Here is a 23,668-nt window from a genome sequence, read left to right as displayed (position 1 = left end):
AGAGAGAGTGTCACTTTGGGCATATACCCCAGGTTCTGTCTTGTAGAAGAAGGGGGATTGAGGTTAGTCCATGAAGCTTCTGTCTATGAAACAGACTTTTTTTTTTTTTTTTCCTTCTGTCTTATTTTGAGTGTTGGAGATTGGGGAAAATATTAGATATTCGAAGGTGGCATTGTTTTATTGCTGCTGCAGGTAATACACCCCTCATTCTTCAGCCAGGGTTCATCATTGGCCTAACCTCAGATATTTTGCTGACTTGGAAATACAGCAATACTCAGAGGGAAGCTAGTGTAATAGAGTATAATACCACAGTTTTCCTTGTCTTATAAAGCCATAACCATGATATTGCTGAATAAATGAAACCATCATATAAGAGGTAGCAATAAGATTACAGTACTGCAGAAATCCTGGGGGCAGAATAAAATTGTCTATTTAGTAAGCATAGCTATTTGGTATTATGCTTCTTCCCCTTCCTTTTTATAATTGTTTTGGCCTGTATTTTCTACACTGTCCTCTCTCCTAGCAGAGTCCTAGCCAGGGTCAGAAAGTGAATTAGGTAGGTGTTTTAATTCTACTGCCTCCAAGTATATTTCTGTCTTATTTTCTGTTGGTTAGTTTTTTCAGGAGTTGAGGGTAGGTGAGCCCTCTTGGTAGGCTTTAGTGGAAATAGGGTAATAGGGATGAACAGGCTCGGGCACGATTTGAAGGAGAGAAATAGCTGTACTTGGCAGGTTGAATGCCGAGTGACATCTCTTCGTCACCCACTTTTTACAACCCGCTCCCTAGGTATCTGCTTTTATTTCCTTTCTTCCCAAATCGAAGAGTGCTCTCGGTGCTGGGTGGGTCATGGCCACTGAAGCTGGGGAGGCTTTGGATGGATGGGTATGTTGGGGATCCAAGGATTTATCTGTCTACAAAGCAGTAATTTTTTTCATGGAATAACTTGCTTTTCCTTTCCCCTTCCTCCTGCTCCTTCACCCCTCCCTCCTTTCTTTCCTTCTTCCCTTTCTTGATTTCTGCAGGCCTTGGTCATGGGTCTCCTTTGGTTTCATTCTAACCGTGCACCCTTTTGGATTCTTCCAGCTGGACCAAGTCCGTATCAGTCTTCACTGTTCCCTTTCCACATCCCCCTAACCCCTGAGGAGGAATGCCTAGAGTTTATGAAAGGATGAAGTCGGAGTCTTGGTCCCTACGAGTTCTTGATTTTCATAATCACAATTCTAATCTCTAGAAAGTGCTTTCATCGGTAGAACAGCTGTGTTTAGAACCTGTACAGAGCTTGATGAGCTTCGAGGGCTGTTGAGAACCGTCCATTCTATATTTGCCCATTCTTGAGTCTGGCTTTCTGGGGTCATGCTTCTTTGCGGCTCATGCCATTTTTTATGTCTCATACAACCACAGCTGCGTTGGTGGGTTGCCAAAAGCAGTTACTTTGAGTCTGGAGTAAATGTGTCCTGCCCTAAGACTGCAGGTACCTAGTGTACGGCCCGTGATAATCACCGTTTCCTTCGCCCTCACTTCTCTGTGGCTTCTAACACCTGGCTAGTGACATGGAGGCATTTGAATCTTCCTCTTGGTTTTTGATCTGTGGTATGAGTTCTGGGAAAGTCTCGAGCCGCTGCTCAGATCCTCTAGTGCCTATCCAAGGGACAGGACTAAACAGAAAAAGGAGCCATTAAGAGTAAAAAGATCGACAAATCTATTTTAGTTATTTTTAGAATTAGATTAGTTCAAGGGGTGAGCGAAAAACTAGGGAGGACGGTGGGAGAGAGATTTTGGGAGCTGTTTAAAGGATGTTGTGCCACCTCAGATGTTTCTAATTCCTGAGGCTTCTATAACAGAATCTCCCGTCTGCATATGCTGCTTGGTTCTGTGGGAAGTGCCTCCTGGATGTATTTTAAGGGGGGAAAAAAATGGGAAACTCATTGTTCCAGATTCATGGGCATTGAGCCCGAGATGAGAGGCTAAAGACGCTGAGTGGGAGAGGCAAAGCGGACCCCTTAGAGACGGTGTTGTAGTAGCTCGTGGCTGCTGCCTGTTGCTCTGTGGGGCTTCTTCCTAGTTTGAAGCCTTGTTGCAAAACAGTAGCTTAATAAAGATACTTGGTCGTTGCCCATTGTCTATAGAGCCGTCTCGTCTCAGATGTCACTCTCATCCTTTTTCCGGTTAAGAGAGCCAGGGCTGTCTCAGGCCTGAGGCGGTCAGGTTCTTGCCTGGGTATTGGGGGGTCTTAGTGTGAACTTGCAGAGAAAATCTGAGGGGAAGCCGGCTTTGGGGCCTGTTAGCTGTTCACCATCTCCCTCCCCTCTTCACGCTTTCCTAGACGGAGGCCGCAGCTTTTCTGTACACGTGGGTAAAGGTGGCCTGATGTTCTGAAGAAAAGCATTTCCCCATCCTCTCTGCTTTCCGCTTCGTTACTGCATCTTGGCGTGACCTCTCCCTCCTTCCTTGTCTCTAACCTATTTACAAAAAAAGACATCAGCCCCCTGTAGGTTGCCTGCGGTTCCGCCCCACGGTGGAACGTTCCTGTAGAGGCGAGAAGTGAGCTGAGCCATCTGGTCTGTTAGAAATCAGTCTCGGAACCCCAGCTGGGGACCTTCACCTCAGCGCTCGTGAGGAAGCGTGTCCTTGTGGGGAAGGTCTCGCCAACGTGGATAGGACGTAGCGGCAGTTTCCAGCCTAAGACGTTAGAGTCTTGAAGGGTCGTGGGTGACAGAGGCCCAGGCTACAGGCCTGATAGCTTCTCGGATGGTGTTCCCCAGGTGCATGGCCGTGGGGTGCACTTTGTGCTCTGTATGTGAAATTTGACCCGCAGCGCCTTGGAGTTACTGTAAGGACATCGTATAGGGAGTCCGTGACAGTGCGTGGATGCACACGTGCCAGATGCGGGCCTCTGCGCTCTAGACGATGTGACTGTTAGAGAGGAATTGAGCCGATAATTATCTTGCAACCGTTTCCTTCAGCCTTGACTCAAGTATTGTGTGAACGCATTTCATTATGGGCTTACTTTATTCTGAATATATGTCCACAGGTTTGTTTGCCTTAAGGAAATACTCTGTAATCTCCATGGACACCTCAGTGACTGATAAAATGTTGCTGGTTTTTAAGGGGAAAATGTTAAGCTCAAATAACTAGGGAGATGTATGAGCCAGAGCCATTGAGAGTGGTCTGCGATCCTTACTCAAGTGGAGAATGCTCTGTGTGTGTGTGTGTGAGAGAGAGATGGTATCATGTCTCATGCCCACTCTTGAAACATACTTATCCCTTTATCCCATGTCCTATTTTGATAAGGTCCTATTTTACCCTTTAAATTAGCTCTGTTAGGACTAAATCGTGGAAGTCAAAGAATGTGTAAGTGACACACTGTATGTGTGTATATTTGGAAGATTATTCATATAAGTGAAAGTACTGAGGATTATGGAAGGCAGGCTTTTCATTGTCAGGAGACGTACAAACATGGAAAGGAAGAGAACTCCGCTGAGCCCCTATGGTGGTGTTGGACTGGTGTTGTGGTACCTTTGTGAACTTGAGGTGTGTTGGTTCAGATTCTTTTTTTGAGACGCTAACCCCAAGGCAAGATGAAACTGACCAGAGGCTAACTGGGGAAATGGAAGGAGGCTGTGGGTGCCTAACCTCTATGGAGAAAGGAGGGAGCGGAGGTTGAACTGGAAAAATCTAAGCTGTGGGCAGTTGTAAGAATTTCAGTAAAGATGATAAGAAGGAGTCCTCAAAGCCAAAACTGCAGATCCGGGGAGCCCCAGGTCTCTGAGCAAGGGCCTGCCTCAGTATCTCCTCTTCACCCAGTCATTGGCTGGAAGCAGCTGGGAAGAAGCGTAGCCTTGGCTGAGACAGCGATGGGCTTCAGAGCACAGCAGCTGGGGCTGTCTGTCAATTATGCTTCCTGCAGTCAGAGATCCGAGAGGCATGTTTTCATGACTGCCACACGTGGCTTTCAGTAGCTATAGAAATAAATGTATAGAGATAAAAATGTAAATGTGGACTACTTAGATCAATGGCTAATTTCAGAGCTGCAGAAAACAGTGGAAGATGAGCCTAGGCCATATTGTGCCAGAAAGCAGGGAACCACGTAAAGACTGATGGGGGACCTGTTCTCAGGCTCACAGGACCCCGAAGCCAGTTTGACCTGGCTCCCACTGGCCAAACTGGGGGAAATTTCAGTGTCACAGTAAGTAATGGTGGGGATAGATTATGAGGCTCTTTAAATAAAGTATTTCATTTCATGACAATATACTGATATAAATAAATAAATGAGTAACTTGGGAGTTTGAAAATTAGATAGTGTCTCTTTTCCTTATCCGTTACAAAGAGGGAAAGAGTAACTTTATAGTGGAGAAGCCTGGGGAACACCGCCCTAAACAAGTGAGCAAAGTGAACATTATCAGTAAATTACACATCAATTCATAGGAGGCCGTGGGAACAATACAGCATCACTTCTGTGACATTCCTGCCAAAGATTCATAACTTGCCTCTGATCACAGACATCAGACAGGCCAAAATTACTAGCCTGTACTTTTCAAAAGTTTCAAGGCCCTAGTAGATGAAGAAAGATTGATGAAATGTTCCAGACTGAGGAGACAGGAAAAAGAAATGCAACACCTGATTCTGAACTAGATCCTTTTTTTCCCGTAAGTTCTCTGTTGGAACAGTTGGCAAAATTTAAGTAGGCTTGTGGCTTAAATGGCAGTAATGTGTCCAAACTGATAATCTGGTTCAACTTATTATTTTCTGATTATGTCAGAAAATCTCCTGTTTTGTTTTGGGGCCACCCCGAGGCCTATGGAGCTCCCAGGCCAGGGATCAGATCCAAGCTGCAATTGCGACTTATGCTGCAGCTGCAGCAACGCTGGATCCCTAACCCACTGTGCCAGGCCAGGGAACAAACCTGCGTCCCAGCACTCTAAGATGCCACCGATCCCGTTGCACCATAGCAGGAACTTTTTTTTTTTTTTTTAATATCCTGGTTTGTAGGAAATGCATGCTAAAGTTTTTGGGGCCAATGGTATAAGAGGTCAGCTACTCAAATGGATCAAAGCTCGGCATGTTCCATTACTATATATGTGCAACTTTTCTGTAAGATTGTTTTTAAAATTACACACACACACTCTTTAACCTAGGTAATAATGTTAGTTATCTGACCTGTCCATATATTGATTATTACTTCCAGTCTTGGATTTGGGGAGTAGAAATGGGGAAGGCAGGCAAAAAATATCATCAGATAATTACAACCAACTGTGGCTGAGATCTACCTTTTAAGAAGCCTTTTCTCATCTGTGGGCATAGAACCCCCTTTCTCCAGGCTGGCAGAGTTTAGAACCCCATAGTTTCAAAGGTATCTAATAATGAGAATGTATGGGCTTCTTTGCAGCCTGCTTGCTGTGGATGTGAGTGGGCAGGGAGGGGGTGTCAACTAGGTGGAGATCTTTTGAGCACGTTCATGTTGCTTGTGTCTGTATCAGGAACATCTGGTCATGCCTAGTGGAAATGGTTCACTTCTCCTATAACCTAAAATTTGCCCTGATTTTGGAGAAGCATTTCAGCCCCAGCACTAATTCTCTTTCTGTTTCTAGCTGATACAGGGAGAGATGATTTCCTGTTAGACTTCCAAGGCTATTAAGTCCCTTTTTGTATGCTGATTGTGAATTATCCATTCTAGCCAGACCTGTGTAATTGGAGTAGAATTACTGATACACTCAAGAAAGCAGAACTTATAAATTTGTCTAAAGCAGCGTAATGTCTGGGCACATAATTTAATGTTCTCTTTTCTTACTGGGCAACTAATCAATATACCAGTATTGGGTTCTGAGCCATCTCTGGCCAGAGGGGAAATCTCCTGACCTTTCATTAGTGGCCAAAAGAAAGGAATGAGTGAGTAGAGTCAAGTACATGGATCTAGGCTAATTCCATTTTATTTGTCTCCTTTCCATTCTCTTTAAATACAGGTCTTAGATAATGGGGAGGAGAATGACAAAAGCTGGGAAGGCAAGTAGAAAGCTTTTGTCCTTAATTCTATGCTGGGCAAGCTTGGCTAATAAATGCTGAGGAAGAGAAAGAATGTTCCAGGGCCGTATTTCCGAAATGATCAGATGTTTCCCTCGTACTGGGATACAGAGAAAGACACAGCCCTTGCCCTCTCAGACCTCAGTTGTTCAAATTGGAAGATAGATGATGCATTAACTGTAATATCGTGTGATATCACAGAGGAGCGCACCCCGAGAAGAAAAGACCTGTGATGTGCTTCTCACGTGCCTCGCTCGTCGGAAGCGCTCTGTAGTGACGTGTTCCTGTTTGCTGCATTTTTACTCTGCCCTGCTCAGCACCAGCATCGCTGCTGTTCCTCTAGAAGTGTCTATTTAGGGAGGAGAAGCTGAGAACACGGCTTTGCTTTAGGGAGAAGGGAGAAGAAGGCAGTGGGCAGGCCGTGCAGTTTAGAATCTGAGGCCCGACCAGCCCGTGGATCTCTGCTGCCAGCATCCCGCGGGCGAGAGCTCTGCGCCCTGCTGGCCATGCAGGAACTCGGTTCAATACTGTGAATTGATTGGAGCGGCATTAACCAGGGTGGATCATTAAATGTTTGTGCTGTTTTGCTTGGTATTCTCTAGCTCTTCATACGGAAGCTTATTTGTGCGAGTTTCACGTCGCCCGCTCTGTCATTCCAGCTTTCTCCTCCAGACCCCACGGATTGACTGTGAAGTGTCAACACAGTGACAAACATGTCTTTGCTCTTCTGGCATTTCCAGTCACTGAGGCAGCTCAACCTGTCGCAAGTGGGGTTGTCCCCGTCTTCTCCCTGACCTCTTGGTGGGCGGAGCCTCTCTCCTCCCCTTTGGGGGCTTTGGTGACACCCGTAGTTAAATTCTCCCCATATATCAACATCTACAGCTGCTGGTTTGGGGCTCTTGGCATTCTCCATGCTGCCAAACCCAGCTCGGTGATAATGACAGCGTTTGCCAGCACACTTCTGTGGTGACTCAGGAGACTGGGTGGCCAGCAAAGCAGCCTCTTTGTGGGAGTGGATTTTGAGAAGTGCTAATTCCGTGGCAGTTTGGAGATATTAATATCGTGCTGGCAGTAGATAAACAGGCGGCAGAGGGGCACATAATGAGAAGAAAATCAGCCACAGCAGCTTTTCCTTTCTCTACCCGCACACAGTTTTTCTTTGCTTTGCTTTTTTAAAGTACATCCTTGGGTTTCAATGAAGCGAACCCTTAAGTGGCTTAAACGTGCATAACACAGACTGGCTAATAACCCAGCTCACTGCATCTCCACAGTCTGAGACTGTAAGGACACTGGCGTGTTAAGAGTTAACCGCATTTCCCACGACGCTGGATCTGGCATATGGTACAGTACCTATTGCTTAGCATCCCTCCGCCCTAAAGGGCAGCTAACCAGATGGTCTGAGTGGGGCCTTTGGTGTAATTATGACACACAAAGAAAGACAGAACCACTGCTCTCCCCCAGTGCTATCATGCCTCTTGTTTTGTAGTACTCGCTACAGGTAACTTTTGAAAACTTGTGTTTGCAGTTTCATTTTGTCCCATCAGAGCTCCCTTCCTAGTTTGGGGAGGAACCATGCAGATATACTTCATCAGTTATCTGAGAGCCACTTTCAGTGTACTCTTCTGAGTAGATGGAAGTCACTTACAGCGGCCCCTTGTTCTCATTCTAGTGAAGAAAAGATTCAGCGCCTTCGAGAATTTTTTTTTAATTTTTAATTTTTTTATTTATTATTATTATTATTATTTTGTCTTTTTGTCTTTTTTAGGGCTGCACCCGCGGCATATGGAGGTTCCCAGGCTATGGGTCTAATCAGAGCTGTAGCTGCTGGCCTATACCAGGGCCACAGCAATGCGGGATCCAAGCCATGTCTGCAACCTACACCACAGCTCATGGCAATGCCGGATCACCCACTGAGTGAGGCCAGGGATCGAACCTGCAACCTCATGGTTCTAGTCAGATTCGTTAACCACTGAGCAATGACGAGAACTCTGAGAATGTTTTTTTAAGCAGGATTCTAATCTGAATATTCTGTGTTCCTAAAAGTACTGGTGTTATTGCTCAAAGCTAGTCATGTCAGATTGGTCAGATTGTATGCTTTATTCCTCTAGCTCGTGCCTTTTCTTTTCTTTTCTTTTCTTTTTTAGGGCTGCACCTGCAGCGTATGGAGGTACCCAGGCTAGGGGTCGAATTCGAGCTGTAGCTGCTGGCCTATGCCACAGCAACGCCCGATCTGAGCCACATCTGTCACCACAGCTCATGGCAACACCAGGTCCTTCATCCACTGAGGGAGGCCAGGGATTGAACCTGCGTCCTTGTGGATACTAGTCAGATTTGTTTCCACTGAGGCAAGAGGGAACTCCATCGTGCCGTTTCTTATAAAGAACTTTCATTCCACCCCGACACACCCAGTTTCTTCACATGCCACCACCGCCCCCCCCCCACCCCAAACTCCTTCCTAGCCCTCCCTCCGCCAAACCCACTTTGGGTGGGAGAGCCAACATCAGGAGTGCTGATGAGAAGAGATAGACTTTGTTATGCGAAACCAGCATTCTAGCATTGCCAAGCTGGAACACGGTATTTTCTAGTTCCAGTATGGGCTAGAAAGGAGATTTTAAGAAATTTAGGTCATGCTTTTATGTGCTTTGTTTTTTATCTGTGTGCTGGATATTTTAGAGCAGACTTTTCTTGAGGGTAGTGGCTTGTTTATAACATTCTGTAAATAGCCCTGCCTAATGTGGGCTTTTTACAGATATTTTCTGCCAGGTTTTATGTAGGGATTGATATAGCATCTGACTGGACTAACCAGAAAAATGCTGAGCTAGGGGACTTGGTTATTCCACCTTTTTATTTGGGTTCCCAGCTTAGCAGCTCATGGGTCTTGAAATGCTCGGCTTCTCCCGCCCTCTGCCAGGATGCGTTAGGACCTCCAGGTGCTAACTGTTGTTATTTCTGTTGACGGAGCCCCATGTGCACCTCGAGTGCTCACTGACCTGTCTTTTCTGTTGCAGCAACATTGCCGAGGCCCTTGTCAGCAAAGGTCTCGCCACGGTGATCAGATACCGGCAGGACGACGACCAGCGGTCCTCTCACTATGACGAGCTGCTTGCCGCCGAGGCCAGGTGAGAACAGTTGTCGCCACCTTTTTCTCTCTCTCCCCTTGTCCTGCCTACCCCTGAGCAGAAGGCGATGGAGAACGGTGTGCTCAGGCAGCCGTATTCCATCCGGCCTTTACCCCTCAGAAGTAAAGGGACTCATGTCAGACTCGCTGGCTCCCCTCCCCGTAAGCACGCTTGGGCCTCCGTTGTTGACAGTCTGCAGAATTGTGGCATTTATTCGGTAGGATCTTTCTGTGTAGGTGCCATAAAATGAAGGACAGACGAGAAAGTGCTCTGGGATATTTTTATCAGCACCATCCTTTCTTTCCCTGGCACAAAGAGTGAAGCCCTGCTTGCCATGCAGGACGTCTGCCTCGGGTTCTCCCTCCGAGGCCTCTGCTCCCTCGCCCTCCCATTTGTCACCTCTGGACCTTCCATCATGTACAAAGGAAATGAAAATATTTATTAGGAAACGAGTTTGGGCCCCACACTTCTGACAGCTGGCAGGAGAGCCTTTTCGAGAAGCCCTGTGACATTTTCCTTGTGTCCTTCGTCCCTGTGGCTGGTTGCCCCAAGGACGTGCGTACCGCTCAGCAATATTTCTTCCCGGTGACATTCCTCAGCGCTCTTTCTCATGGGGACTTCTGTCGCTGGGCGGTGCTGGTAGTGACTCCCAACTCAGTGACGATGGCCGGCCTGACTCGGACAGCTCAGCAGGCTGCTTGGACCCAGGCAGAATCTATCCCCTGTTCAAAGCGATTGCAGGCCCTTGCCTCACACAGGTGTTTTTCTTTGACCTAGGACTTCGTGTGTTCTAGAAGCTTGGTGATGGCCAGCGTTATGCTCTGCAGTTAGAGGGGGAAGGAGTTTGAGCACATGTCATCTGTGCTTCCTTTGTGACTGTCATTGCAATCACTGCCCCTGCGCTTGGCCCAGAACCTTGCCCTGCTGGTTACCTCTAGCGCCGTGTCACAATCCTGATGGACAGAGTGTCTGTAGTGTGTCACACACAATGCAGTGTGTCAGGTTGTCCGTGGCTTTTTGGATGCTTTCTTGTGGGCTTTTCCCAGTAGGACCTGCCTGGGACCTAATTCTTGGGCACGCAGTTCGGTGTCTTTGTTTCCGGCTCGTTCATGTCTGGTATAAAAGAATATGATCTCTGGGTCTGGGTTGGCATTGCTCTTGATCCTTTTCCCCTCCCTTATTGTCTCTGCCTGCCTGTAGTATCACGAAGCCAACTGGACTGAAAGAACCCATAGTGGGAAACGTGGCTTCACTCTGTCACGGCGTTTGATGATCTCGCTGTGCTAGGAAGTGGACAGTGATTAGACGGTGCCTTTGGTGGGATTCTGGGGGCAGGGCGGGGCTGGACGTGCTGAGTCTGACCTGGTGGTACCTTGACGGAGAGGTTATGCGTCCCCAGAGTAGCAGAAGCACTTAGCAGTGCAGTGGGATCTCAAGTCCCATTTTCTGCTCTGGGTTCACTCTACCACGAGTGCATGTTTAGCGTTGACAGGCAGGTAAGCATGAAAATAATTTGCCTGGCTGCTCGCGGAAAGTGAGGCCACAACAACCTCTCTTATTATGCTGTCGGAAGTAGCTGTGTTGTGCTGTAATGTTTAATGACTATGCAGGGATGGTGAAATTTTTTAGGTTTTAAGAAGAAAACAGCCCTTTTATTAGTTTGCTACTCATTTGAAGCTGAAGGAATGTAACAAGAGGTTTGCCTGTTAAAGCTCTGAGCTGCCTGGAGATAATTGCGTTGAGCCATTGCTTTCAGATGGATGGTGGAAAATCTGGCTTCGGGGTCATTGTGCTGATGCAGGTTGAGTAAATGGAGGGAAATGAAGCGCTTCCCATGCTGGTGAGGCATGGCCATGGGGCAGTCCCTTCTCAGAAAGCATTAGGAGAGCTGGCCAGGCGGGTCTTCCTTGGGAGCCGTCTTGTCGGCAAGCCCCAGGAAGCAGGCCCGGGCCATCTTCTAGATGCACACCCCCAGTGAAGTGAGTTAAGATCGAAGAAAGACCAGAACCTCTGCCAGGTAGACTTGGTGTGGCTGTCGAAGAGCCTCTTCAGTGCAGAAGGTACTCTTTGTTTGGGAAAACGAGTAAGTGGAGCTCGCTTTAAGCCCACCTCCTGTCTGCCTTTGATTTCATGCGCTCTGGCCCGTGAATACCCCACCGTGTGACATACTCCCCACGCTGCCTTAGCGCCCTCACGTGCTGGCGTCCTGTTACAGCGTCTCAGAGCTCTGTGTACAAGCTGCTTCTGCCCCTTAGCCTGCCTGCCCAGTGAATATTATCTGAGTTTAGGCTTGTTTTCCCTTAGATAGATGAGCTATATTTTTTTCCAGTTGAACTCAGCCTTGTAATTTTATGCCCCTCTCGATGCAGTCCTGTCACCTCCCAGCTTAGTGTCCTCTGCAGATCTCATTAGTGAGCTGTGCACTCCTTTCCGTGGCCCAGAATAGACCCCCTAAACAAGAATGGCTTTGCGGATGACCCCAAGCTTCTCATCACTTGGGCTGTCGCTTAACTGTCTTTTGTTTATCATCCCTCAGCCACTTTTTAATCTTCCGCAATTGTATCCTGAGCCCAGCCAATTTGAATTAATTTCCCAAGTAAAATTTCTTGAGGTACTGTGTCTAATGCTTTAGCAAGGGCCAAATTAATAACATCTGCTGTGTTCCTGGCAAGTCATTCCTCATGGAAGTCTTTTGGTAAATAATAAATAGGTGAAGGTAACAGGGCAAGGCCAGCGTTCTCTCGAGTCCCTCCCTACCAGGACATTGATTCCAAGAGATTTCTTTGTCCCTGACCCGCAAGTACCTGCTTTTCTCTCTGCTTCTCACTAGTGATCTCGGCAATGGTACACTGTGCTCTTCCGTCGACTTTGCTTTCCGCAGCGCTGCTTGGCCATTAATCCTTTTAGAGAAACGTCGTGAGCTTTAGGGGAAGGGCCGCCTGCTAACTCGGCTGACTTTTCGGGTCAGTGCAGCTGCCTGCACGCCGGGGTTGATGAGCTTTCTCAGGGCTCTGCAGCCACCATGTCCTCTGCAGGAGCAGGGGTACAATCTGCCAGCCTTTCTCCCATCAACTGATGGGCGCTCAGGGAGTGACCTGTTAGGCGCTCACTGGGAGTGCAGGTGAGACAGCAGAGGCAGAGAATACCAATTGGCAGTTGCCTATGCTTTCAGGCCTATGCCCCTGCCCACCAGAAATGAGCTCCTGCCCCGGCGGCACCTTTCTTCAGATGCCTGTCCACTTTGGGGAGACCCTCAATATGCCTGGAACGCGTGGCACATGTAGCGGAAGCCACATCTTTTTTGTTTAAGGAAGAAGTGAATCCCCGATTCCCATCGGGCAGCCTTTCTTGTTCACTTGTCTGTCATCAGCCGCCTCCTTCCTCCTTACCTCGTGTCCTGGCAAGATAAGGGTTTGGCGCTTATGTATCTGGGCCCAGCTTCTCTCATGGGCTCCATTGAAAAGCCCTTGATTGTGTCCCAGGGTTCTGAGAGCTCCAGTGTGTGTCCTCCACATTTTCAGTAAAAAGAATTGGCTTGAACCTGGTTCCCCCTTCTAGGGGCATCACGTGGGTTCCTTTGGCCGCGTGTCACCTCGTTCGTTTTCTGCACCAGTCTAACTTCTCACCCCCCTGCTGACTTCCCAACATTTCCCATTCTCGTTTGACCTCAGTATTTCTCAGTCATGGGCCCTCTGCTTTGTCTTGATGAGTATTCGAAGCTTAAGGGGAAGCTTTTGACTCCTACAGAGAATCTTACATCCTTCTGGGGTATTTCCAGGATACCGAATCATTATGGGGACCCTTCTTATTAATCTAAGGTGTTACAAAATCTCTCAAACTCTATTTATGGTATAACACATCCTGTTTTATTTTAAATAAGCCAGAATATCAATTCCCCTGGCATTCTACAGGCCTTCCTGGTGGGCTTTTGTTGTGCTTCTTATGGTCACTAACGGTGAATCTTGGGGAGTTCCCTAGTGGCTCAGCGGGTTAAAGATGCAGCTTTGTCACTGCTGTGGCATGGGTTTCATCCCTGGCTCGGGAACTTCCGCATGCTAGGGGCATGCGCCCCCCCCACCAAAAGTAGTATTTTAAGGTTTCCTAAAAACTGTTAGTCTGTGGTTCGTTGCAGGGAAACACAGAAGTTGTTAGTTCACAACTTGGGCTTTATTCCTTTAAGGCACCTTTTAGTTCTAAGATTTTGTGATTTCAAGATAGGATGTATATATTCCAAAAAGAAATAGATACCACAGCTTGACAGTGGGAAAGCAATTGTATTGAACAGTCTAGCGTCTGAGCAGATTTAAAAGAATTTAGATTCATTCTGGACATGTGCAATGAGGTTAGGGTTACCTCGGGGGGCGGGGCGGGGGGGCGGCGAGCAGGCCCTCCCTTAGCTTTTCCTGTGTGTTGCCCGCACAGGGCAGATTAAGAAAACCAGTGGTGGTGTCCTCCGTCTTTGAGAGGCAAGCATGAGCCCGCCCAGTCTCAGCTCTGCCTGGGTTCCCAGGCCTGCAGGGACTCCTGTTTCTGACTGAGTGAGCCTTGCAACTTCCCCTTCCTTTAAAAGCAAAAACAGCTAGTACTCTTGCCTGCCGACTCGGGCATGCCCAATCTCCAAACCCAGTAAACACTGGTCCTTATCGCTTGTTTTTCCCCAGCGTGGTGGACTGTGCCCTCCCTATTGTAGAATTCCCTCTGCTTGAACCCTAGGAGATCCGTGTTGGCATGTCCTTCACAGGCTTTCACCAGAAGGCTATGAACTTGTTGATAACTCTTCCTTAGGCCAGTTATCTATAGTCATTATTAAGAGGGAAACTTAATCTCTCTTGATGATGGGCCGGCCCTCTGTGGGCTTACCACCTCCCTTGCGTTGGTAACAGGGAATTTTAAATATGTTTTGCATTTCTATCAAAGTGCTTTCAGTACCCCTCGGAGAGAAGTATGATTGATCTCCAGCTCCTGATTCAGCCAGAGCAGCTCCACAGAATTGTAAACCATAGGTGTTTAAAAACAAACAACAACAACGACAAACCCATGTAGTTAAAACAACACGAAAATTTATGATAGGATCTTTCTTGTCTGCATCTTCAACTTAAGAGGCATTTACAATACTGCTTGTGAATGAAATGTGAAGACTTAGTCCCCAGCGCCTTTTTGCTTTCTGTTGCTTTAACTGGAAGAGATCAGCACTCCTAGCTTGACACAGTTGTGATTGGTGAAGGGCTTTGGTGAGAAACAAGTTTCATCTTCCTACCAGTCCGGTGAGAAAGCTGGTGTTGAGGTTGAGTCTGTGTTTTGAAAATCTGAAACTAAATATCCTATCACAGTGTATAGACTGCCTGAGCTAACCAGTTCTCCTAGAAAACAAATCATTCCTCTAATGGGAACAGTTGTTCAAGGCTGGTTTCTCCTGCACAGGAAGGCTTTGGCATTCACTTCTTTTTATTCCCATTTTCTCACATGTGCCTTGGGTGCCAGGCATTGGGGAGAATGGTGGTGAAGGAATCAGATCATAGACTCGAGATTTAGCAAGCGTGCAAATCTCAGAGGGCCACACATTGAATAACTTGAATAGGACCTCTGGGTGTTGCCGTTTGGCCTACGCTCTTTTCTTACTTGTTTTCTTAGCCCCTCCTCTCTTCTCCCTCTGCATGGTTAGCAGGGCCTGCCTTCCGTCTTTTTCATACCATCTCTCATTTCTGTTAAATCTTCCCATGAGGGCATCTCCCTGAAATTCATCTCTTCCGTCCAGCCTCTGTTCTTCTCAATAGTTTAATGGTACAGCTTGGAATAAACCAAGATCTCTCACTTTCGATCTAATGACTTGAACCAGTGAAAAATTCTCTTTGCATAAAACTAGATCCTACTGAATACTGTTAAAATCAGAGCTTTGATTTGAAGTTTCTCTCTTTCCTTCATCGTCTAATTGTAGATTCCTGTAACACCAGAGTACCATTGGATTTTTTGTGGCCCAAACATGAGAGAATGAAGCCAGGGTTGGGTGAAAGATCGTCTGCCCTCTCCACCCAGCCGCGTTCCATCACGCCAGCCCCAGAAAGAAGGCTCTGCTTTGCCTTCAGTATCCTGAGGGCTTCCTTCCTTCCTTGACCCTGGATGCGCTTGAGATTTAAGGCTTGCCCTTAGGTGCCAGAGCCAGGAGGTTGCTAATGGGATTCAGCATGTGTCAGTGTTGGGGGTGGGGTAGATCAGCTATTCCGAGTGGATGTGATAACAGGAAAATGCATTAAAAGAGCCGGTGTGGGGAATGATTTGACGACACAGCTGAATGTGAGGAAATTTAGCTTTTCCCTTTCTTCAGAAGAGATGATGCACTCAACATCCAAATAGCAGTAATCAATCTGCATTTCAGGCAGCACAAATGGCCACTTCTGGAGAGCTGTATAATATCTCCACTTCCAGATTGTTTTCTCTCTCACCATATTAAGAGATCTGTTCACTCTTCATCCCATTTTTCCTCCCGACGACCCCACCCCTTCCATCTGATACAGCTCAAGCTGTGAGACTCGTCTTGATGACTGGGGTGAGGGCTCTGGGGTAAATTGAACCCATTAGCTTTCCTGCCTATGTTGGATTCAAGGAATGGTGGGTGGTCATGGTCCAGTGATGGACTTTTTCGTAAGAGAGCCTCCCGGCCCAATCTTTTCTGTAAGTATTAATCCGTGCTGGTTGTATTCCTTCAGAGGAAGTTGTTCTAGACTTTTCCTAGGCAACTTGGTTTGTGTGCCCCCCACCCCCGTCCAGCACCTTGTCCCTTCTCTGCCATCTCGCTGTTCCCCTGGCTCAGAGGCTCTTACTCCTCTCTCCACCACCCCTGAGTATTTGAGGTTGCAGAATATGTTTCAGAATACATCTGAAGACTCTCGTACTGGGATTATAATCTTTTTTTTTTTTTGTCTTTTTGCCATTTCTTGGGCCGCTCCTGCGGCATATGGAGGTTCCCGGGCTAGGGGTCGAATCAGAGCTGTAGCTGCCAGCTTACGCCAGAGCCACAGCAACGCAGGATCCGAGCCGTGTCTGCAACCTACACCACAGCTCACGGCAACGCCGGAACCTTGACCCACTGAGCAAGGGCAGGGATCGAACCCACAACCTCATGGTTCCTAGTCGGATTCGTTAACCACTGCACCACGACGGGAACTCCCTCTGGGATTATAATCTTAGCCTAAAGTAGATTGTACCAGTAAAGTGATAACACCCGACTTTTTGGAACATCTCCTGCCGTGCCTCCCTAGACTACTGGTTTCCCACGTTAGGTCTCCAGACCAACAGTATCACTGTCCCTTGCGAACTTGTTAGAAATGTGAATTCTCAGGCCTCCCACGGTTCCCCTACCCCAGACCTCTAAGTCAGAAACCGTGGTTGAGTTCCAGCAACCTGTTTTCACCCGTCCTTCAGGTAATTCTGATGCACACTAAGATTTGAGAACCACTGCCCAAAGCAACTCTTGACCACTGTTTGGTTTGTAAGAAAAATCAAAACCTGTGTCCTTTTTATAGCACGTTAAAAATTTAATAATGGAAATTGTAACCATGAGTGTGGGTGATAGAGAAAAAGGCTGGAACGGGCAGGCTTTGGCTCTTGGGATTTCTCTTCTAGGGATGACTTCTCTGCCAGCCGTGCTTGTCCGCACCACGCCCAGGGAGTCTCTCCCTTCTCCCTTGGACTCCTGTGTCTTTCCCCTGTGTTCCTGGCCCGTTAACTGAATTCCTTCTAAGTAGCCTCCACCAGCTCTTGGCTAATTTAAGTGTGAAATCATCTTGAGGGCTGCTGCGCTTGCTTGATGTGCCTCATCTGCGATGGCAGGTGGCTGAGTGGGTCGGAGAGCTGTCTCTGTCAGGGGTATCCCTTCCCACCTTTTGCTCTAATCCTCAGAAATCTCTCAGGAGGACCATAGTTTGAATAATTAATCCCTGATACATCAGTGCATAGAATTTGAAGGCTACCTGTGAAGGGGAAATCTCCTTCATGTGAGGCCTTCTTTCATTTGTAGGACTCGTTGCATCTAAATTTCTTGTAAACTCCCTTGTGCATATGTCATTGCCCTAAGCGGCCCCTGACTCCCCTCCAACAGCTTTGGGCCCAGCAGTCTAGAAGGTTACTTCCCATGCCTCTCGCTTCTGCATCGGGTTCAGAAAGCCAAATTTCTAGTGGATGGCAATGAAGTTTTCCAGCAGGTCTCCATAAATGTACTCATATTGGAAAAACCATTTTCCAAACAGTAAGTCCATTGCATCTTTTGAATGAGTAAAAGATCAAATCCAAGCCAGAACTGTGGGCAAATACAATTAGAAGCGTGGAGGTAGAAGTGGGTATCTGGGCTGCATGGGAAGGAGCCCCTAAACTGAAGGGTCAGTTCACAAGTAGAGTCCACGAGGCAAGTCACTTCTGTCTGGGTTGCTTTGAGAAAGGAAGGTGGAAAACAATAGCACTTCCCTGACCTGTGACCCAGCTGTTCCACTTCTATGAATTTATCCTAAGGAATAATTAGCGAGGGTACCTGACGGTTTAAGAGTTATACCTTTGGCATTATTTATAGTGCTTGGAAGTACTATACTGGATTCACATAAATATCTAGCAATAGGCAATTGATTAAAGTGTGGAATGTGCATCCATAGTATAGATTTATGTAAGCTATTAAAAATGATGTAATAAAACTAATAACATAAGGAGGTATTTAGTTATTGTTTCTGAAGGGAGGAAAAAGATTGCCAAACGTTTCCCACAATTTCAAGTGTAAGTGGGCGGGGTGTGTGTACACACACTTGGAAATTATGGTAACGATGCTTTTATTTCAGAATAGAATTACGGATCATTCTTTCTCCCAGTTTTCCTCTGGCCCTGTATTGTCTCTGTGATCATGAGATTAAAAATATCATATGCCTCCTAGAAGGAGAACACAGGGGCTGTGCTTTACACGTGAAGAAGGCATAATAAACACTTGGACAAGCCTGGGTGTATGTACATGTATAACTGAATCACTTTGTTGTACAGCAGAAATTATTACCACCTTGTGAATCAACTATACTAATAAAGCTTTTTTAAAAAAAAAATGATAAAACCAATGTCCTTGAGGCCATTGTGAGTTGTCCTTGCCTCTGATCTCGCCTCTCTGAGGCCGTGTCCTCTCAAGAAGTCTTTAGACGGGTACTGGCCATTTCCACCCGACTCTAGGAGCCTGGCGGTCCTGATGGGGCGGCAACGTGGTCTGCTCGTGCTTCCCGTCAGTCGGAGCGTTCCTCCTCCGACCTGAGCACTGCAGACCTTTTGCACACCTGGCACGACAGCAGCGTGTCTTCATCTCTCCTTACGGTAGTTGTAGAGGAGGGTGGCGGGCCGCCTAGATCATAATCCCTCCTGACTCGCCAGGCCGCCCCCCTCCCTTTGACCGTGGGACTTTCCTCCTTCCCAGTCTGGGCATGCTCCACCTTTTCTGTCTTGTCAGTGGTTCTGATGCTGTTGAAAATGTAGCCACGTGATCTTAGCGTCCCTGCCCACCACTGGGCCCCTGTGCCTGCTCTGTATCTCCTCTTCCATCCAGCTGCCGAGGAAGCAGGAGAAAGGCCAGAGGAAGTGTCCTTGCCTCTGCGTTGCCCTGCTTTCTGTGTGTGGTTCATGCCGAAACCCTGCATTCATCAACGTGATCTGAAACACAGTGTGAGGTCCCTTAGAGGTTTAGCAAGTTACTCACCCTTTGTTCTGCTTTTTATCCTTTTCTGCCGGAATCCTTTTCCTTTCTCCTTCGTCATTTATCCTGTGTTACCTAGTGGGCGTTTCTGACAGTCCTGCCGACTGGTTCTGTTCTGTTGTTTATGGTGGTTGGAGCTTTGCTCCCCCGGGTTGCCATCTCCTAGGTCTGGGAGACTTGATGAGGGGAACTTGAGGTTTTTGTTCTTGATGCCCCTTTGCCGATGCTCAGAGGCCAGGCCTTTGAAGCTCTTCACCTCGCACCGCTCCAAGTAGCGAAACCAAGGTGCCTGAGACCTGTGACGTAGCTCACGAACTTGTACCTGCAGGGGAGCCACTTGGCCTCGCTCTTCTGTGCCCCACACTCACGTTGGCTTTATCCACGTCTCCACAGTGAAATACCTTCAGTAGTCTGCGCTGGCCCCCCGGGCACTTGTTGAGCTTTCCTAGGCACACGTTAATGGAACCAGAGGACCCTGAGTTTAAAACTCTGTGAACATAGCTCTGTGTTAAATACCATAGCAAATACGAAAGACAGAACCCTGTCTCTCAGAGGGCCCATGGTCTCGCTGTAGAAAGGAAGATGCAATTTGAAAATACGGAATTACAGCTTAGAATTGCACGCCGAGTTGGATGGCATGCACGTGCGTGTACACGTTCCCCTGTCTGACTCCACCACTTCAGAGTAGCTCGTAGTGTCTTTCAGGATTCACACGGCCCCCAGCCCAGGACCCCAGGTTACAGATTGCTGTGTGACAACCGTTTTGTGATGGTGGTGAGGTTGTGGCTGCAGATAATGTATAATTCTTTGCTGTCCTTAGAGTGACTCTAAAAGACAATGCAATGAATAACTTACACGTAGGGGACAGGCAGAAAGCGGACCTAATTGGATTAGAGGGAGTAACGGGGAAATCATGGGAAGGCCTAAACTGGGGCCCATGAATGCCAAGCATTATAGTTTCCACTGGGTGTCATAGGCTGGTGGTCCTCTTTCTGGATATAAGTAGGGGAACAAAACAATGAGCTAGATTTTGCAAAGTCACATAGCAGTGGTGAGCACTCCCAAAGGGGAGCGAGTGGATTTAGTTAAAATATCCTGATGTTATCCTGGAATAAGCTGGTGAGGGCCTGGCCCAAGAGGTTCACAAAAGAGCCGAGTGAGCATAGTTAGGAAGTCAGAATGTTGCGGATGTCGGCAAGGAAGCAGAGACAGAGGTGAGGGACAGTTTGGTCCCTGGTTACCCAAGACAGTGTTGTTAAAAGGAGCTTATGGGTTCAGGGCCTCCCAAGCTTGCCTCGTCATTTCCCTGCTACTTCTCTGTCATATGCTTTCTTTTTTTCCCCTTTTTTTTTTTGTTGTTGTTGTTGCTGTTGCTATTGTATGCTTTCCATCACTTTATTGTCTTTAGATCCCTTTTATGTATGAAAGTGGGTTTTTTCATGAAATTGTTGGAATTCCTAGTCCATGGAAGAATTCACACACATGATTCTGCTAACACTTCAGGTTAGCTAGTAGTTCCTCCCAGCATCCTCCGTGAAGCTCCCTCATGTCACCAGGTGATGCATTCCTGACCTGACAGCTGTTTTAGGATTGGGATGAGATTGGACCTAACCATGCATGGCTTTGAACTTCTTTTGTAAACTCACAAGTATTTATTTCTTCAGAATAACAGCCTCTCATCGTTGAATTGAAATTAAGGTCATGGCTTCTTTGTGGGCACAAAATGAACTAACGGCACGTGGTGTCAGTGGCGCTATGGCATGTCCTCAGAGAGAGAGGTTTTTCCGCCTGTACGAGGGGCCTCCAAACCTCAGAGCAAAGTGTTTCTTTGCGTAGCGAGCGCCGGCTCCTAGAGTTCCCACTGTGGCACAATGGCATCATCTGTGTCTCTGTAACACAAGACTCAGGTTCAATCCCCGACCGGGCACAGTGGGTTAAAGGGACTCGGTATTGCTGCAGCAGCACTGCGCCTCGGATCTGATCGCTGGCCTGGAGACGTCATATGCTGCTGGTGGCCCAAAAAAAAGGTAGTGCCAGGTCTGATCCTCTTGGGCTGAGGTAGGTGGGGGTCACCCACCTTGAACATCACCCCATCTGTCTTTGCAGAATCGATAGTCTGCAGCAGCATCTCAAAAGAGGAGAATGTCAAACTTGGTTGTTTAAAGAAGAGTTTTCCGGTGATCTGAATGGGGTTCCTGTCCCATGCTATGGCTTCTAGAAGCTTCTAGAAGCAACCTAGAAAGCTGAGCTTTCATCCCTCTTCTTCACTGTTACCTCTTTGTATGTGCGTGGACGGTCCTCACTTTTCCTGGCTGCTGGTCGTTTCTGTCCATTATCAACACGGCTGGTCTTTGGCCATCTTTGTGCCGCAGCTGCTTGAGGAAGAAAGCCTCTGAGGGGAGCAGGCTGCGCCCTGCCCCACTGCTTCCTTCCTCCTGGCGGCGCAGACTCCAGCCTGCCTCTGTGAGAAAGCAGCTATTAAGCAGACACAGCAGGCAAAGTTTGGAAGTCAGGAGTTTCATCCCTTGCTAGTGAAAAGGGATGTTGAGCTGTGTTTGCAGCCTGCAGGAAGGGAAGGGCTCCACCGTTTACTCTGTGAGCAGGCAGGGGAGCAGGCAGCCGTGGAAGCAAACCTGCCTTTTATACTCTCCCAGGTCTCACAGAGCCCCCCCAAACCATCCTGAAGAAGCTGGGTTATGCAAGATCTAGGGGTGCCTCTCCCCAAAGTGATGACGAAGCAGCAGAACCAGAATCTGCCCGCTGTTATTTGCTGCGTATACAACTGAGTCGGCAGTCGCATCATATATGTGTGCTTACATCTTGGAACAAAGGCGTATGTTATATATTCCTTTTGGCAAGAGCACTGTGATGAGCCTACCGTCTTTTGTTTGTGTCTTACATCTTTGAGATAAAAGCACAAATTTCTACACCAAGCAGTTCTTGCAGACACTCTGGAAGAGAAGCCCTTGCTGTGGCATTAGTCTTGTGTCAAGCTGAGGGAGGCTGTCTGGGATGGCTCACCCCGGGTCACTTCTACAGACAAGAACCTGAGCAGCCTCAGCACAGGGAGGGAACCTCAAGCTGGTGTATTAGACCATTTAGCTCTTTTTTCAAAGATCCCTCACTCTTCGCCTCCCGGGTCTGGTGGACCAATGAGGGCGTCCTTTGTACTTAGTGTCTACAGATTCTTTTTTTGTTTTGGCTACATCTTCAACATGTGGAAGTTCCTGGGCCAGGGACTGAACCTGCGTTACAGCAGTGACCCGAGCCACTGCAGTGACAATGCTGGAGCCTTAATGCACTGCACCGCAGCAGAACTCCAGTGTCAACAGAATCTAATGTAGCAATCATATCTAAAGTATGAAAAGATGCAGTTTTTCCAAAATTAATGCCCAAGTGCCAGGTAGTATCTGATAATATTTTTTAGAAACAATGTAAGCAGAATTTTAAAAATTGTTTTCATTTTAAAGAACTCTGGTTCGTTTCCATTGTGACATGTACTCTCTTATCCATGTTTTCTGCTTTGGGGTATTGTTTTTGCCCTTTGCACAGCGTGTGTGACCTTGGTTAAGTCCTGACTTTTTGCTTATGGCACAAAGCTCCTTTAGGGTCACAGAGAGAAAGCAGAATTTGTAGTTTTATCACCTCACTGCCTTTGTCTCAAGAACTTCTGTTTCTGGCTTTTTGCTCAGGCCCCGTTCTTTTTTCCTCGTCGTATATAAGATGCCCCTCAGCCCCCAGGAAAGGCCAGGAGTTCAGCAGTGTTCTCACATGAACCGTCTGTTTATTGGGCAGGTCCATTTATTTTGGTTGTTCTGATTGTTAGAACAGCATAAAGCTGTGGGCGATTTGTGCTCCCACAGGACCTGCAGAAAGCCGAGCGGGCCTCGCCTTGAAGGAAGGTGACTTAGAGTCAGAGTGGCAGTGAACTTGCCTTGCCTCACAGAGGTTTGTTCCCAAGGCTGCTCCTTGGAGTTTATGGTGGCAAGATGGGGAGAGCCTGCTGGTGGTAGAGGAGGCTGTAGAAATGGGGTGCAGGCAGGATGTACACAGGGCTTGGGGAGCTCCCGTTAGGGCGCAAATCTCAAGGGACTGGGTGCTAAGCCTGGAGCATCAGCCTTGGTCTGCAGTCGTGACCAGGCTCCCTGAATGATAAACCGCTGGGCTAAAGTGAAATGTGGAAACTGCAGTTTCTAAAACTGAAGCCCTTGATTCAAATTCAGGAGGAAATCATGGGATTCATGGAACTAGAAGATGGTTTTTTTTCAGTTAGCAGTTCAGAGTGAGTGTACAATTTTTTTTTTTTTTTTTTAACTCTTTACCTTGACTTCTTACCCTGATCACAGACTGGAGAGGAGGTAGTAAGGGATGTGTTTTGGTTGTTGTTTCCCAATAGGCGTTTCAAATGAAATGCGACAGCCCCAGCGGGTGGGAAAGGGGGCCGGTGGGGAGTGATAAGGGCCCAAGAAATGATGGCAGCGTGGTTGTCAGAAAGTTAGGGCCTGAGAGGAACGCCCCTCCTCCTGGTTCTTCGTGGAGCCTCAGTGGGAAGAAGGTCACAGCGTGGTTGCTAGTGGGAGGGGCCCACATGCTGACCCCCGGTCTGGGCTTTGTACTTTGTCCGCAAGGTGCAAACCCTAGACAGTCCCATCATGGGGAGGATGCACTCCTGAATCGCTTTCTCTCAACCCAGCAGAGTTCCCTGCAGGGGTCTGCAGGAAGGTCTGGTGGTGCCCCCACTTAGGGATGAACCCCTCAACTCTGGTCCCGCGGTCCTTCATTGTTCCAGGAGTGACCCAGTCTCTGAAGAGACCAGAGGTGG

The 23,668-nt window shown here is 47.7% G+C and overlaps 1 protein-coding gene across 2 annotated transcripts in view; it reads left to right on the top strand.

Moving 5' to 3' along the window:
- The window catches only part of SND1 (staphylococcal nuclease and tudor domain containing 1), a 392,960-nt gene that overhangs the window by 201,778 nt on the left and 167,514 nt on the right, over positions 1 to 23,668 (top strand). For both annotated transcript variants that reach the window (XM_047762976.1, XM_047762975.1), the window contains one exon: positions 9,027 to 9,137. In XM_047762976.1, the coding sequence (XP_047618932.1) occupies positions 9,027 to 9,137 (111 nt within the window). The remainder of the gene's footprint in view (positions 1 to 9,026; positions 9,138 to 23,668) is intronic.

The sequence above is a fragment of the Phacochoerus africanus genome, chromosome 16 (genome assembly GCF_016906955.1).
Source record: "Phacochoerus africanus isolate WHEZ1 chromosome 16, ROS_Pafr_v1, whole genome shotgun sequence".
Taxonomy (NCBI): domain Eukaryota; kingdom Metazoa; phylum Chordata; class Mammalia; order Artiodactyla; family Suidae; genus Phacochoerus; species Phacochoerus africanus.
Note: the sequence above shows the minus strand (reverse complement) of the source record. Positions and strands in the feature narration are given on the sequence as shown.